We start from the raw sequence: 12,710 nt of genomic DNA on the forward strand, positions 1-12,710 counted from the left end.
AAGAACAGCAATTTCAGCTGGTCCAGAATGTGGCAGGATGAATACTTATGGGCATATCGTGCTATGCCTATGTAACATCTCATTTGTGAACTGTAATAGTTACTGCTGGATTTCCAGGTACAGTTCAAGGTACTGTTTATCATCTACAAATCCCTGACAGGAGGATGTGGCTATCACCATTCCCCCACTGTTTCTGCCTATCTTTTAAGTTCCAACAGTGTGCACATGCTCCAGGTTGCACACGTTAAGCAGTGTCATTTGATGGGACCATGAAGCATGCTGCTACATCAGCCCCAACCCTGTGGTCCTTTCAATAGGTCTTGAAGTTGTGGCTCAGACTTTCGATCAAAGATGGGTTGTGAGAAAAGGGTTCGTATATCTGATCCCCTGGAATGACCATCTTCCTTTTCTGTTATCTGTTCTTTTATTCTTTTCCCAGTATTCGATCTGTATTTGAGTTCGCGAGACCCCTTGTGTTCTTCGGGTTGCCCATGCTTACCGAAGTTTTTAATGGATGTGAGGGCGATCTGGCTGCGACATCTGTCACTCCATTGATCGCTTCAGTTTTTAAAATCCATGCCTCTTTCATGCACAAGCATGTTGTGAGAAATAATTCAGTTCTATATTTATGAGGTAAACCTATACCTTTTGAATATCGGGAAACACCTGTGTGCAGAGTTTATGTAAAAACTCCTCTCTCAGAATATGAAATCAATTATTATTTAGACATACGAACAAGAACTTGATTTGGACCAGAGTTTCAATATTAAAAAAATGATTTACTTTCTTAATATTTGATTATTTTCATTTTTCTGTCACATTGTTTATTATTTGGTGACACGTTTGGAGTTGTTGGGGACTATATTAGGGAGCCCTGTTTTGGAGGAGGACAGTGATGGCCTCAGGGCCTCATTTTGACAACTGTTTTGTGGCCTACAGAGCGCCACTTTTTGACACAAAGCTTGCAACTAGATGGTGCATTTTTGAGGTAGGAGGGGGCCCAAATTCTCTCCTCACTAAAGTGACCCCCATCTCAGAAAGCCTTGCTCCCAAATCTGCCCTCATGCAGCCCTCAGCTACAAATAAGTTGCGCTCCAGTTGACATTGAGGGAAGCAGTTTTAAAATGGAGCAGAGCCTCTCTACAGTATTTGTGGGAGTGGAGGGGTAGAACATCTTAGTGGTAGAACTTCCAAAATGTTAAATCACTTTTGTTCTTTTCTTCCAGCTTGTTTGCCGGCGTCGTCCCTCGAATCTCTTCTATCAGCCTTGGAGGTTTTATCTTTCTTGGGATGTATGACAAGATCCGAAGCTTGCTTTTGTGATTTTGGTCGAGAGGAATAGCTGTGGAGCCACTATCCCAACAACTCCCTCCTTAATTCTAAGAAGAAGAAAAACATACATTCAAAAAAGTTATTCCTTTACTTCCCACGTGTTTCTGCTCCCCCCCCCCCCAATTTCTCCCTTCCCCTTCTTCTCCCTCCCATTCCTGCCTCCCGTGGCTCAGCAGCTGTTCAGCAGCCTGGACTTCATGCTCTCTATTTAAACAAGAACAAGAAATCCCATAATTCCATTTCCTGAACAAAAAAGTCCATGTATGGAGAGTCCTTCTATGGTGATGAGCTCATGGAGAAGAGTCTGCCAAGAAATTCAGCTTTGGGGGGCAAAGAACCCACTTAGGGGCTCCAGCCAAGGGACTGGAAAGCATTATTATTAGCAGTCACTTTAGGGAGCGTGATGTGCAAATGACAGCTTGGGTCTCCATAGCATAACAGCCACACATAGTCATCATAGAAATGGCATCAGAGCCACCCCAGAGAAGAAAACAGCATAGTTAAGGTGACTGAAGACTTGCCATGCTCTGGGAGGACAGACGGAAGAAGCAACAAGGGTTTTTTTTTACTTTTAAAATGTATAGAAGGGGAAAAACCCATTTGTTTCTTTTTTTTTTGAAACCCACTTGGAAAATCTAGACCACTGTTCATACCTACAGGTGCATAGCCAGCATTCTTGCTTGGATAAGCAAGACTGCCTTTTTTAATTAGACTCGAATTTCTTTAGTACTGATTGAGTACAATGTTGTATTATTTTACCACCTAACAAGGTTGCCTATGAAAAAAAAAGAGCAAGCTTGGGGTTTCTTTTTCCCCCCTTTCCCATCCTTCGCCTCCAAAGAATCAGTCTGGCAGGAGGTGAAGAAAAAAAATGAAGATAACAGAGAAGGGGGAAGAACTGACGAAGGGTGAGAGAGGACAAGAAGATGCCATCTCCTGCAGGGGGCACAATTCCTCTTCTCCAGGGACAGTCACAAAAATGAGTGATCTTGCTGGAGAGGCAGAATGGGATAGTGATGGACCACAACGTGCTGAGTCCAAAGAGATCACACCACACAGGGGCAAGGTGGCTTCAGTGACTGAAGGACACTCACAAATCCTGAAAGAGGGTCAAAGTCAAAGGGTCGTAATGTTTTGATTGCATGCCACCATCTGGGCTATTTTGAGCTGTATCTCGACTCCAATATATGAACTTGACTGCCATGATGGCTCACCCCAAAGAGCTATTCACCCTAGATTACTTTTGTCTACTTGGGTTTTGCCTGATGGGTATACTTCCAAACCAAGCATTGGGTTGTTGCCATTCCGTGAGCCGTGGGAAACGCAGTGGTTAGAATGCAGTACTGCATGCTACTTCTGATTGCCGATGGCCAGCAGTTTGGCAGTTCAATCCTCACCAGCTTAAGGTTGACTCAGCCTTCCATCCTTCTGAGGTTAGGTAAAATGAGGACCCAGATTGTTGGGGAAATATGTTGACTCTGTAAACTGCTTAGAGAGGGCTGTAAAGCACTGCGAAGCGGTATATATGTGCTATTGCTATTCACTGTTTGTATTTTCAAAGAATACCTATATAGGGCCTTTGTAGGCACCCAAACCAAAAATGTTTGTATTTCATTGTGCAGCAGGCTAGCTCCAATTAGCTGCTTCAATTAAAAGAATCTAAAACATAACCCTGGAGGAGCAGAGAACCTGGCATAAATAAGAAAAATGCCCATTGGCATTTTTTTTTTTTTGCTTTTTCAGAATCCAGCAATTTTGAAAGTCCTGTGCTGACCTCATGCAGAATTTGAATGTTTTCCCTTCAGAGTTGCAGCTTAATCTGTTGTAAAGTTTAACTCCCTGAAAACACAATCCTATATTTTTTTTTTCCTGAAGTAGGCACTGTTTAACTCACACCAAGCTTATTTCCAGCCCAGGTGTTGCAGAATTGGACATAAAATGGAGATATGAGACAGGGTTGGTTTTTTTTTGCTCAAAGGAACCAACTAATTTATTGGATTTGGTGTAAATTTCTTGTCATTCAAATGACGTCTCCTTCAAGCTAAGCTCAATTCCAGATGACATACAGGGGCACAGTTTTCTGTTAATGGGTAGCCATTGCAATCTTCCAAAATAACACTTTTTTAAAAAGCCACCAGTTTATCCTACAAGTCCTAAATTTTCCAAGTAGTCCTGCATCCAAAGACTAAGTAGCTTTCATTCTTCCAATAGGAACTGGGTGATTCTGGGTGACACCAGAATTAGAGACAAGAAAGTGGGACATTGGCTAAAACTGGCAACTAAATTGCCTCAAACTGATTAAAGATAACATGTATTTCATTGAACTGGTGGAATGAATGACTCAGAAATGAGCCCTGTCCATGATCAGAGGATGTCCAAACTTGGCAACTTTAAGACTTGTGAACTTTAACTCCCAGAATTCTCCTGCCAGCGTTCTCCCGACAGGACCCCTGTCTTAATTATTCAAATACAACTGGGAGGTGTTTGGTGCTCTCCTTGATGCAAACCTTACTCCCTCCTAGCACTGATGTTGCCTAGTTGGGTAATAAAGCAACAAAACAACCAAAATCAAGGAAGCACTAAGAATTCCATAGTTCAACTCTGAGCTATAAATATTTCATTGATATTCAAACAAGTTCCATTTGTCACCCTAGCCCATTATACCAGGTTATGAAGCAGTCATGGCCTTTTAAAAAGTCTTCAAAATCCAGGAAGCCCAGCAATGCAGAATTTCATTTTACTTCACCCCAAACCGAAGTATAAAAAAGTGCAGATCAATGAATCAAGGCGGAATAATTGGTATTATAAATGAACCTTTATTAAAGACACTTCAATGCCATTTGTTAAACACTTCCAATATCTTTACAACGTATTCTCAATGTACAACATTGTACCACATTAGTCTAATAAATAAATAACTTTTTACACAAAAATTAATACTTCCTTTTTTCACATTGCCTCTCAGAAGCAGCAGATTCACATATTTAGTGGAAGTAACAACATTTAAACAACCGTATCTAAAACTAAATTTTCCAAAATGTTAATATGGCAAGTGTGCTTAGCAATTCCAATGGTGATGCCTTTTTCCTATGCCTTTGCCCATTTATTTTCATCTTTACCTAGTAACCTTCTTCAACTAGTATCCAAACCTTTATAAGATCACTTTTCTTTAGAAAGCATGTCACTTTCTCTCTTTATGAACAGGGGTAAATATTTACCCTGAATATGTTTCCCTATTAGTGGATCCGTTTTCTTTAAAATCACCAAATAAGCCACAAGTTGGCACCTTATATCACTAAACACCTATTCCAAAGTGCAAGTGTGTTTATTGTCTGGAGATAGGGGGATGGTGAAATTATGCATTACTTCAGAAAGTCCAGCTTCAGCTAAAAAGCAGATGACAAAACTTGTCTTACAAAGCTATGCATCTCCCGCCAACTGAAGGAGAAGGAAGAGTAATTTAATGGCATAGTAATCAGATACTTAAAAGCTCTTTCTTACTTAAAAGGAGAGAGTATGTTTTACCCCAGGTTTCCTATTAGAGGAAAACTTTCTCACAAAATTATGAAGAAAAAGCCTTGCCCATGGCATACCAAAATCTCTGGTTCTTTCCTATCCAGTTGCTGTAGCAAAATACTAAACCTCACAATAGAGAAATAACCTGTGCCAGCTGACCTTCTAATGTCTATTTAGAAAAATCTGGTTGTTAATGTTTCTTTTAGAGTCAAACAGTCTGGTTAATATAAGAACATACCAAAAAGCTTTCTTTGGTGTTTCAGAATAGATTTGTCCCTTCCTATAAAGAAAGTGTTTTGTATATTATGTCCCTAATATGAGTTCCTGATATCCTAAGCTAAATCATGTTTCCTATCTATTTCTCTGAAACTGGCCTTTAAGTCAAGGTAAAGAAAATAAGAACAGACAGAACCTGATGCTGTCCTACAGACAATGTCCTAACCTATGCTTATCACCTTTAGATTAGATTAACAGAGTTGGAAGGGACCTTATAGGTCATCTAGTCCAACCCCCCGTCTAGTCCTAAGTGGGAGACCCTACACCATTTCTGACAAATGGCAGTTCAATCTCCTCCCGAAAGCCTCCAGTGATGAAGCTCCCACAACCGCCGAAGGCAAGCCGTTCCACGGAACTTTAGTTCAGCCTGACCTACAATTAATCAAGTGGCGTGGAGAATGACTTTTGGGAACTACCATAGTTACATAGGCATAAATATCAAAAGAGACAGCAAAATTTTTTAAAAACCCACACGTAAGTTATAAAAAAACAGTTTTCATTCTATGCGCTCACATTTGTGCCTGGGGCTTAACTGAACTTAAAACAGTGTATAAAAACTAAAGCAAAGTAGCCTAAGGTAATTCATGCTTTTTAAATGATTTTCCTTGATCGATCTTTAAGTCAAAAGTCTCTCACAACATAAAGACGACCTTCAGAATTGGAGTAACTATCTGTGAACCTTAAATTCTAAGTCTGACTTGAAAAGAAAAGGAAATTAGGTGTATGTGTGTGTGTGCGTGCGCGCAAATGGATTATTCATTGTGTCAGGTTACTGCATAAGAAATATTAGCAATACATTTTGAAATCTCTATAAATGGTGTCAAGGTGCCAAGAGAAAACATTAATAAGTTCCTATGCAAAACAAAACAGCATGAGGATGTCCCCTCTGTAATTTTCTTGTTCTTGCTGCTGCTTTCTGAAGTGAGCTTGGCTGTTTAATATTGTTCCACTAGGATCATTGCTAGTGCATTGAACAGTTAATATTTAAATAGAAGTTGGGATTTACACAAGGTTGCGTGCATCTCAATTAAGGTTGAAATGGGATAGATGGGCACATATATATTCCAGATGTTACGATAGAGCAGGGATGTTTCAGTGTGCTGTCCTAAAACACTCCTACTGAGAGTTACTCTCTTCACTGGTGGAGGTTCAATTTACATCAACTAGAAACTCTGCCACTGACTCAGTCATGTTTCAAAAGGTACTACAGGTATTGAAGATGTTCTTGGAGCATTTGGCTCACCTCAACGTTAGAAGAGCAGAGTACAGTTTGCTTTTTAAGGTCAGCATCACAATCCTATGGATTTACTTGGGAGCAAGTCTATGGAAAAAAAACATACTGTACTCTACTGTACTATCAATATTTCTGAGAAGATGGTTAGACTAATGAACTAGTTCAATGTCTGTTTGAGAAAGCTGAATGGCAACGATCATGGGTAAATGACACGTTCCATCTAATCTGCTTGAAGATTCCCCCACAGATCCATGTCTGAGCCTACACAGTTCTTCAGCTTACTGAACTCTCAACAGAAGTGTCATTTGAGCATGTACACTTTTTTGAAGGTTTAAATGTTCAGTTCTTGATGGTGTGCTGTGTAGAGCACTTCTCTCAAATAGTGCACCCCTACAGTGGGGTACCATAGAAACGGCCTTTTTATCAGTGTGGTCTTCTCTATGTAAAGTTTGTGGTCCCAACCTCAAAGTTTTAACTAAAGACACCGGAGCTATTTCTCTTGGAGATGGAGTAGAAGGATTTTTAAAAAAAATCCTTAACAATGGGGAAAAATGCATATTGTCAACATTATATAATTTCACTCAATCACACATGCACCAAGGGATAAAACAGCCTCTGTTAAAAGATATAATATATATATATATAGATTTATATATTTATATATATATATATATATGAAAACTCTTATGTACACATTTGTTATCAAATACTTCTTTCACTTTACATCGTAACATTTTGCATTTCTGTGCTTTATTTGCAAGCCAACATGGAGCCACTGATCCTTCTCAGGGAAGTTTTAAAAACTATTTACAAGCGGGCATCGCAGAAACAGGGCTCTGTTCCCTTACTCAAGCTTGCTTCTCATACCTCATGGAGTTGTCACTTTTCCTTTAATTTGCAAAGCTGTCCATTCAGACTTTGAGGTAGAAGTAGCCTAGGTAATTCTGTGCAAATAAGTGGGAGAGACAGAGGGAGCATGCTCGGGGTATTTTTTGTTTCCTGGGTCCCTTGTCAGCATTTTAGTGGCTGGACTGAGGGAGAGAGGTGGGTGACCTTGTTAAATGGCCACTGGAGACAAGCCATGGCTGCACTTCTCCCCCAGGCAATGCTTCAGATAGTTCAGCACTTCCTTTTCGATGTAGCAGAGAGCCTTCGGCAGGCAATAAACAGTCATAAGGCTCACAGTTGGCCAAGGGCTGTGATAGACCTGTAAAACAATTAAAAGCAAGAATTTTTAAGGGCAGAGTTTTTAAAACTATGCTGTTATCTCTACCACCACCTCCTCTTTCTCTGTACAGAGCCCTAAATATATAAAAAAATCTAATTCTGGTTAATCTTATTTGAATCTAGGTTTTATTTTTTTCCACTCACAATTTAACTTGGGCTGTACCTGATGCCAGAGACCTTTTGCTCTAAGGAAAACCTGGACCTTTTACAGCCCTCAGGCCTTTGGCTGTCCCTGTTTGGTTCACCTGAGGTCAATTGGAAATTAGAAGTCAAATGTAGATAAACGGAGCTACAGGGAAGAAGCTCTGTGCAGTTCGCCATGCGCTCCTTCAGTTGGCTGGAGAGTGAGGAGATAAAGTGCTTTTCAGCACCTGCGCAGCACTCACCCCTCACCTGAAACAGCCTGATGAGGCACGGCAGAAGTTATCACATGAGGGGATGTGGGCTCGGCCACCCAACACTGTCTTGGTCGAAGCATGGCCATGTGGGTGAGTGGGCAGAACACAACCAGAAGCTATTGGTTTGGTTCTCCACAACAGTCCCAGTTGCTCATGTAGTCCCTTGGGAAAATTAATTGCCCAACCCTGCTGTAGAGTATTTCTAGAGTCCATAAAAAGTGACCCAGCCTCACTAGTGGTTCTCACCCAACACAGGATTTGGAAATTTAGCTGAAATCCCTGACTTTCCTGCCTCCAATGGGAACGTTCTTGAGTAGTGATGGAGAATTGTCTTTAATATGGCTTTAGAGCTATGGCAGTGCAGTGGTTTGAATGAAATATTGCAGGCTAACTAGCTCACTGCCAGGAGTTGAACCTCACCAGCTCAAAGTTGACTCAGGTTTTCATCCTTCTGACATCAGTAAAATGAGAACCCAGACTGTTGCAGGCAATATGCTGACATTGTAAGCCACTCAAAGTAGGCTGTAAAGCACTGTGAAGCAGTATGTAAGTCTAACTTGCTATTGCTAACTTTATCAAGGCCTGCTTTAAATAAGGAAACTTTTTCAACAATTTGGCTGACCTGAACAATCATCATTCCTAGTGCCCGAGAATCAATTATCTACTTGTGCCTTTGTCTTCTATCAGAGAAAGATAAACATTTTGATTTATTGTAATCTACTCAATATGTCCCAGCGTAGTAACCGAACACTGCTTTAAAATCAATAAAGCCTGTGTATAAAGTCAGATCAGAATGATTTGTATATTTATTGGACACATAGCACTAAGAGGTAGTATATATCTTAGATCATCCTGGTTAGAACCTGTCTTGCTTATCCATTAGAGAAAGTTAAGCATTTCAAGTATTTGACCATAATCTTTCGGGTTTCTGGAAGATGAGCAACTTGGGTAGTTCTGTCACTTCTACTGCCCAAAGGGCTACATTAGCTATAACCCAGTTTTATAGACACCCTGGGGCAAATTACATTCCAGCAGCAATTAAACTAAATAGCTGTTCAACTATTGAATGGCATTCAGCCTGGCCCATTTACAAACCTAAGGGCATTGGGAACCATTCTTTGGATTCTCTTCAAGTCTCCAAAATGTGTTCCTATTGCAGTTTTGAGGCTTGAAGCTAGCGTATCAACCATTCAGGTCAGCTTGCAGCAGGATTAACTTCATCTGTCAGAAACCTGTTCGATTCTACAGAGCTGTATTGATAGACAGCTGCCAATTCTGTGGGTATATCAGACTTGAATGGAGGAATTACCCAGCCTTTCTCCTGAATATGTAAGCCAACTAAACTTTATGCAGGCCAAATCAATGTACAGTATTAGGACACTGATCATCAGACTGAATTTGATCATCAAATGTTAAGGTGCCATAAGCTCTCTATTGTAGGGTATTTACACAATCTAACCACAAATAAATATAGAAGGGCTTTTTCTACAACCCATTTTAATGTTCTTCTTTCTGCTCTATTGCATTTGTGGCTCTAGGGAGGCAGCAGCTCCTGCCAACTTCTTACGGAGTTCTTACATAAAACTTCTTACATGGTATCCCAAGAAGTGCTTTGCTCTCTCCAATTATTTTCATGTTTGTAGGTTAAACATGAACAATTTATACTAATTTTTTAAAGGAACATTAATTCTTCATTTACATTCAAGGTTACCAAATACTCTATACTGAGCCATACCACTACGCAAAACTTTGACTTAGATTTGTTGTTCTATTGTTTTACGATAATTTCTGGATAATAGGTTTAACTATAGCAATCTATTTTTTTCCTCTTTACTAAAACACTCAGTTCTCATATTCTTTGCCAGAAATATTTTGGCTTCCAACAGTCTTCCTGGGCAAAAATGCTGACTAAAAAAAGAAAAAAACAAAAAACAAAAACAAGAGCCAATCTTGGTTTCCTATTTATTTTCCAGGGTGCTCCTCTGTATTTCTAGAATAAAAACTAAATATAAGATTAAAAACTCTAAAGGGCTCACTTGAAGGAAAAGGATGGATCAATCTGAAACAGATCTTAGCTAAGGCTATCATATCTGGGCTAGAAAAATCCAAATGGCCACTAGATGGCAGCAAAGAGTACACAGTCGTACCTAAACTTCCGTCTGTCCCTCACCCACCTGCCATTTTAAATGCAGAGAGATTTATTTGTCTCTCGCCTTTTTACTTTTTAAAATAACTCAAGACAGCGAACATAACCAACACACCTTTCCTCCCCCTGTTGTCGCCACAACAACCTTGTGAGGCAAGTTGGACAGAGTGTGTGTGAGACTGGCTCAAGGTCACCCTGTTGGGCTTTCAGGTTTAAAGTGGGACTAGAACTCCCAGTCTCCCGCTTTCGTCAGATCCATTCACCTCTAGACTTAATGAGAGAGGTGAGCATGACTGACTTCCAAAAGGTAACCTGGAAAGTGTGGGAGGTATTTTAAGAAACGAACCTCCCAAAAAGGCACACATACCTTTGCTGTCTTCTAGCGGTAGCTTGCTAGGGCAAGCCGTTGACATCCTGTCATGATTGCTAGGATAAATAGTGCCGCTGACATCTGATCTTCTACTGTCCGTATTCGTGCTGCACTTCAGAGGGCTAGAACAGTTAGTTGTTAGTATGCCATCATGCTTGTCGGAGTCCTTGCTACTGGGAGTATTTGGAGTCATGGCCTCTGCAGCCAGAGAATAATAATCTGGGCTCTTGGGATAAACATTCTTGATATCCACGCTTCCATCGCAGTCAGTGTATGCGGCAGGCAAGCTATAGGCTGGAGACAGAAAGAAAAACAGATCTAACAAATTGGAATTATATTCAGGTAGAAGAAATTCCAATGGTTTCTGGAATCTACTTGCCACTCATAGATATGCCAAGTATATTCTGGGTCAATGGCCCAAATTCCCAATGAACAAGGAGGACTGGTTAGGAATTCTGGAGTTTTCAACCTAAAGAAAGATTGTGTTTCATGCTAGAGAGCCCCATTGGTTGTTCTACAGAGCTGGGCACAGTTCTTTAGAACTACAGGTAGTCCTCGACTTAGAGACGTTTATTTAGTGACCACTCAAAATTACAACAGCACTGAAAAAAGTGACTTCTGACCATTTTTCACAATTAAGATGGTTGCAGTATTCCCATGATCAAAATTTGGATGCTTGGCAACTGGTATGTATTTTGGATGGTTGCAGTGTCTGGGGACATGGGATCACCTCTTGCAACCTTCTGGCAAACAAAGCCAACGGGGAAGCCAGATCCACTGAACAACCATGATACGGACTTCACTGCAGTGATTCCACTTAACAACCATGGCAAGAATGGGAGTGAAATGGGGCAAAACTCACTTAACAAATTTCTCACTTAGCAACATACATTTTGGTCTCTATTGTGATCCAAAGTCGAGGGCTACCTATTTACATTTGGAGGGCTATGAACTAATACATTTAACTGAAATAATTATGTGTCACTGTGAACATCAATTAAAAAACCCTACCTGACTCAATGCAAAGCATTGCTGAAAGACTCTGAAGATTTATACTCTTCTTAAAGAGTATTTGAAATGACATGATCCACATATCACCCAACATTTCCACATGTCTACTCCTCATTTCTACTTTATCAACTTCTATTTGTCAATAAAAATCCTTAGGTTAGGATGGGGTGAAGACTGGATTGGTGGTTCTGGCGTCTTGGTGGAAACACAACAGTATGTTTTTATATTATATGCTTTTCTGGTTGTTGTGAACTGCACAGAATTATTATGTATGCGTGTGAGTCAGGCAGCTCCATAGTTCTTTATATAAATAAAATAATGTTTAAGAAAATACGTAAATTATACAAGGGCAGGTTTTTTTTACAGTATAATCATTATTGACAGTCTGCTATTTCATAAAAGAGATGGGAGAGAACATATCCCTGAGAAAAAGTGTTAAGAGGAACATTTTTCAAAGTCAAAATGGTTGCCTACGTTTGCTTTATGTCTACTCCCCATACCTGTCTTGTCTGTAAGAAGCATCCTATCGGGAATGTCTTCTCCTTTCCAAGACTCTTTATTATAGCCCAAGCATATCTTTGGCTGCCGGTAAATGACAGAGGGAGCATCGCCCTCTACATCCCTTCTTCTGCTGAGCTGGCAAATACCTGTAACCGAACGGTAAAGACGTTGTCTAACTGCAGGCATGGCCAACTTTTATAGATAAAGATACTCTACGAGAATGAAAGTTCATTCTCCAAGCTTCTGGGTTGGTTTCCAAACAGTTCCTTACCAGGTGAGGTATAACATCTTCAGCAGAGTTTAGGGGATATCAGTGTTCTTCAGTTTAGAAGTATAGAATAACAGAGTTAGTTGGAAGGGACCTTGGAGGTCTTCTAGTCCAACCCACTGCTTAGGCAAGAAACCTTATACCATTTCAAACAAATGGTATCCAATCTCTTCTTTAAAACTTCCAGTGTTGTAGCATTCACAACTTCTGGAGGCAAGCTGTTCCACTGATTAATTGTTCTAATTCTCAGGAAATTTCTCTTTAGTTCTAGGTTGCTTCTCTCCTTGATACGTTTCCACCCATTGGTTCTTGTCCTGCCCTCAGCTGCTTTGGAGAGTAGCTTGACTCCCTCTTCTTTGTGGCAGCTCCTGAGATATTGGGACACTGTTATCATGTCAGCCCTAGTCCTTTTCATCAGACTAGACATACCC

The 12,710-nt window shown here is 40.3% G+C and overlaps 2 protein-coding genes across 6 annotated transcripts in view; one reads left to right on the forward strand and one right to left on the reverse strand.

Moving 5' to 3' along the window:
• Positions 1–4,265, forward strand: part of SLC25A26 (solute carrier family 25 member 26) — a 134,852-nt gene extending 130,587 nt beyond the window's left edge. For all 3 annotated transcript variants that reach the window (XM_026722078.2, XM_087923631.1, XM_087923632.1), the window contains one exon: positions 1,227–4,265. In XM_026722078.2, coding sequence (XP_026577863.1) covers positions 1,227–1,323 — 97 coding nt within the window. In that variant the 3' untranslated portion in view covers positions 1,324–4,265. The remainder of the gene's footprint in view (positions 1–1,226) is intronic.
• Positions 4,133–12,710, reverse strand: part of LRIG1 (leucine rich repeats and immunoglobulin like domains 1) — a 138,334-nt gene continuing 129,756 nt past the window's right edge. For 2 of the 3 annotated variants that reach the window (XM_026722059.2, XM_087923630.1), the window contains exons 17-19: positions 12,011–12,157; positions 10,497–10,793; positions 4,133–7,565 (exon numbers count right to left, since the gene is read on the reverse strand). In XM_026722059.2, coding sequence (XP_026577844.1) covers positions 7,378–7,565; positions 10,497–10,793; positions 12,011–12,157 — 632 coding nt within the window. In that variant the 3' untranslated portion in view covers positions 4,133–7,377. The remainder of the gene's footprint in view (positions 7,566–10,496; positions 10,794–12,010; positions 12,158–12,710) is intronic. The other variant, XM_026722066.2, reaches the window with a different exon arrangement.

This window comes from Pseudonaja textilis, chromosome 2 (genome assembly GCF_049901715.1).
Source record: "Pseudonaja textilis isolate UNSWEBS1 chromosome 2, rPseTex1.2, whole genome shotgun sequence".
In the NCBI taxonomy this organism is placed as follows: Eukaryota; Metazoa; Chordata; class Lepidosauria; order Squamata; family Elapidae; genus Pseudonaja; species Pseudonaja textilis.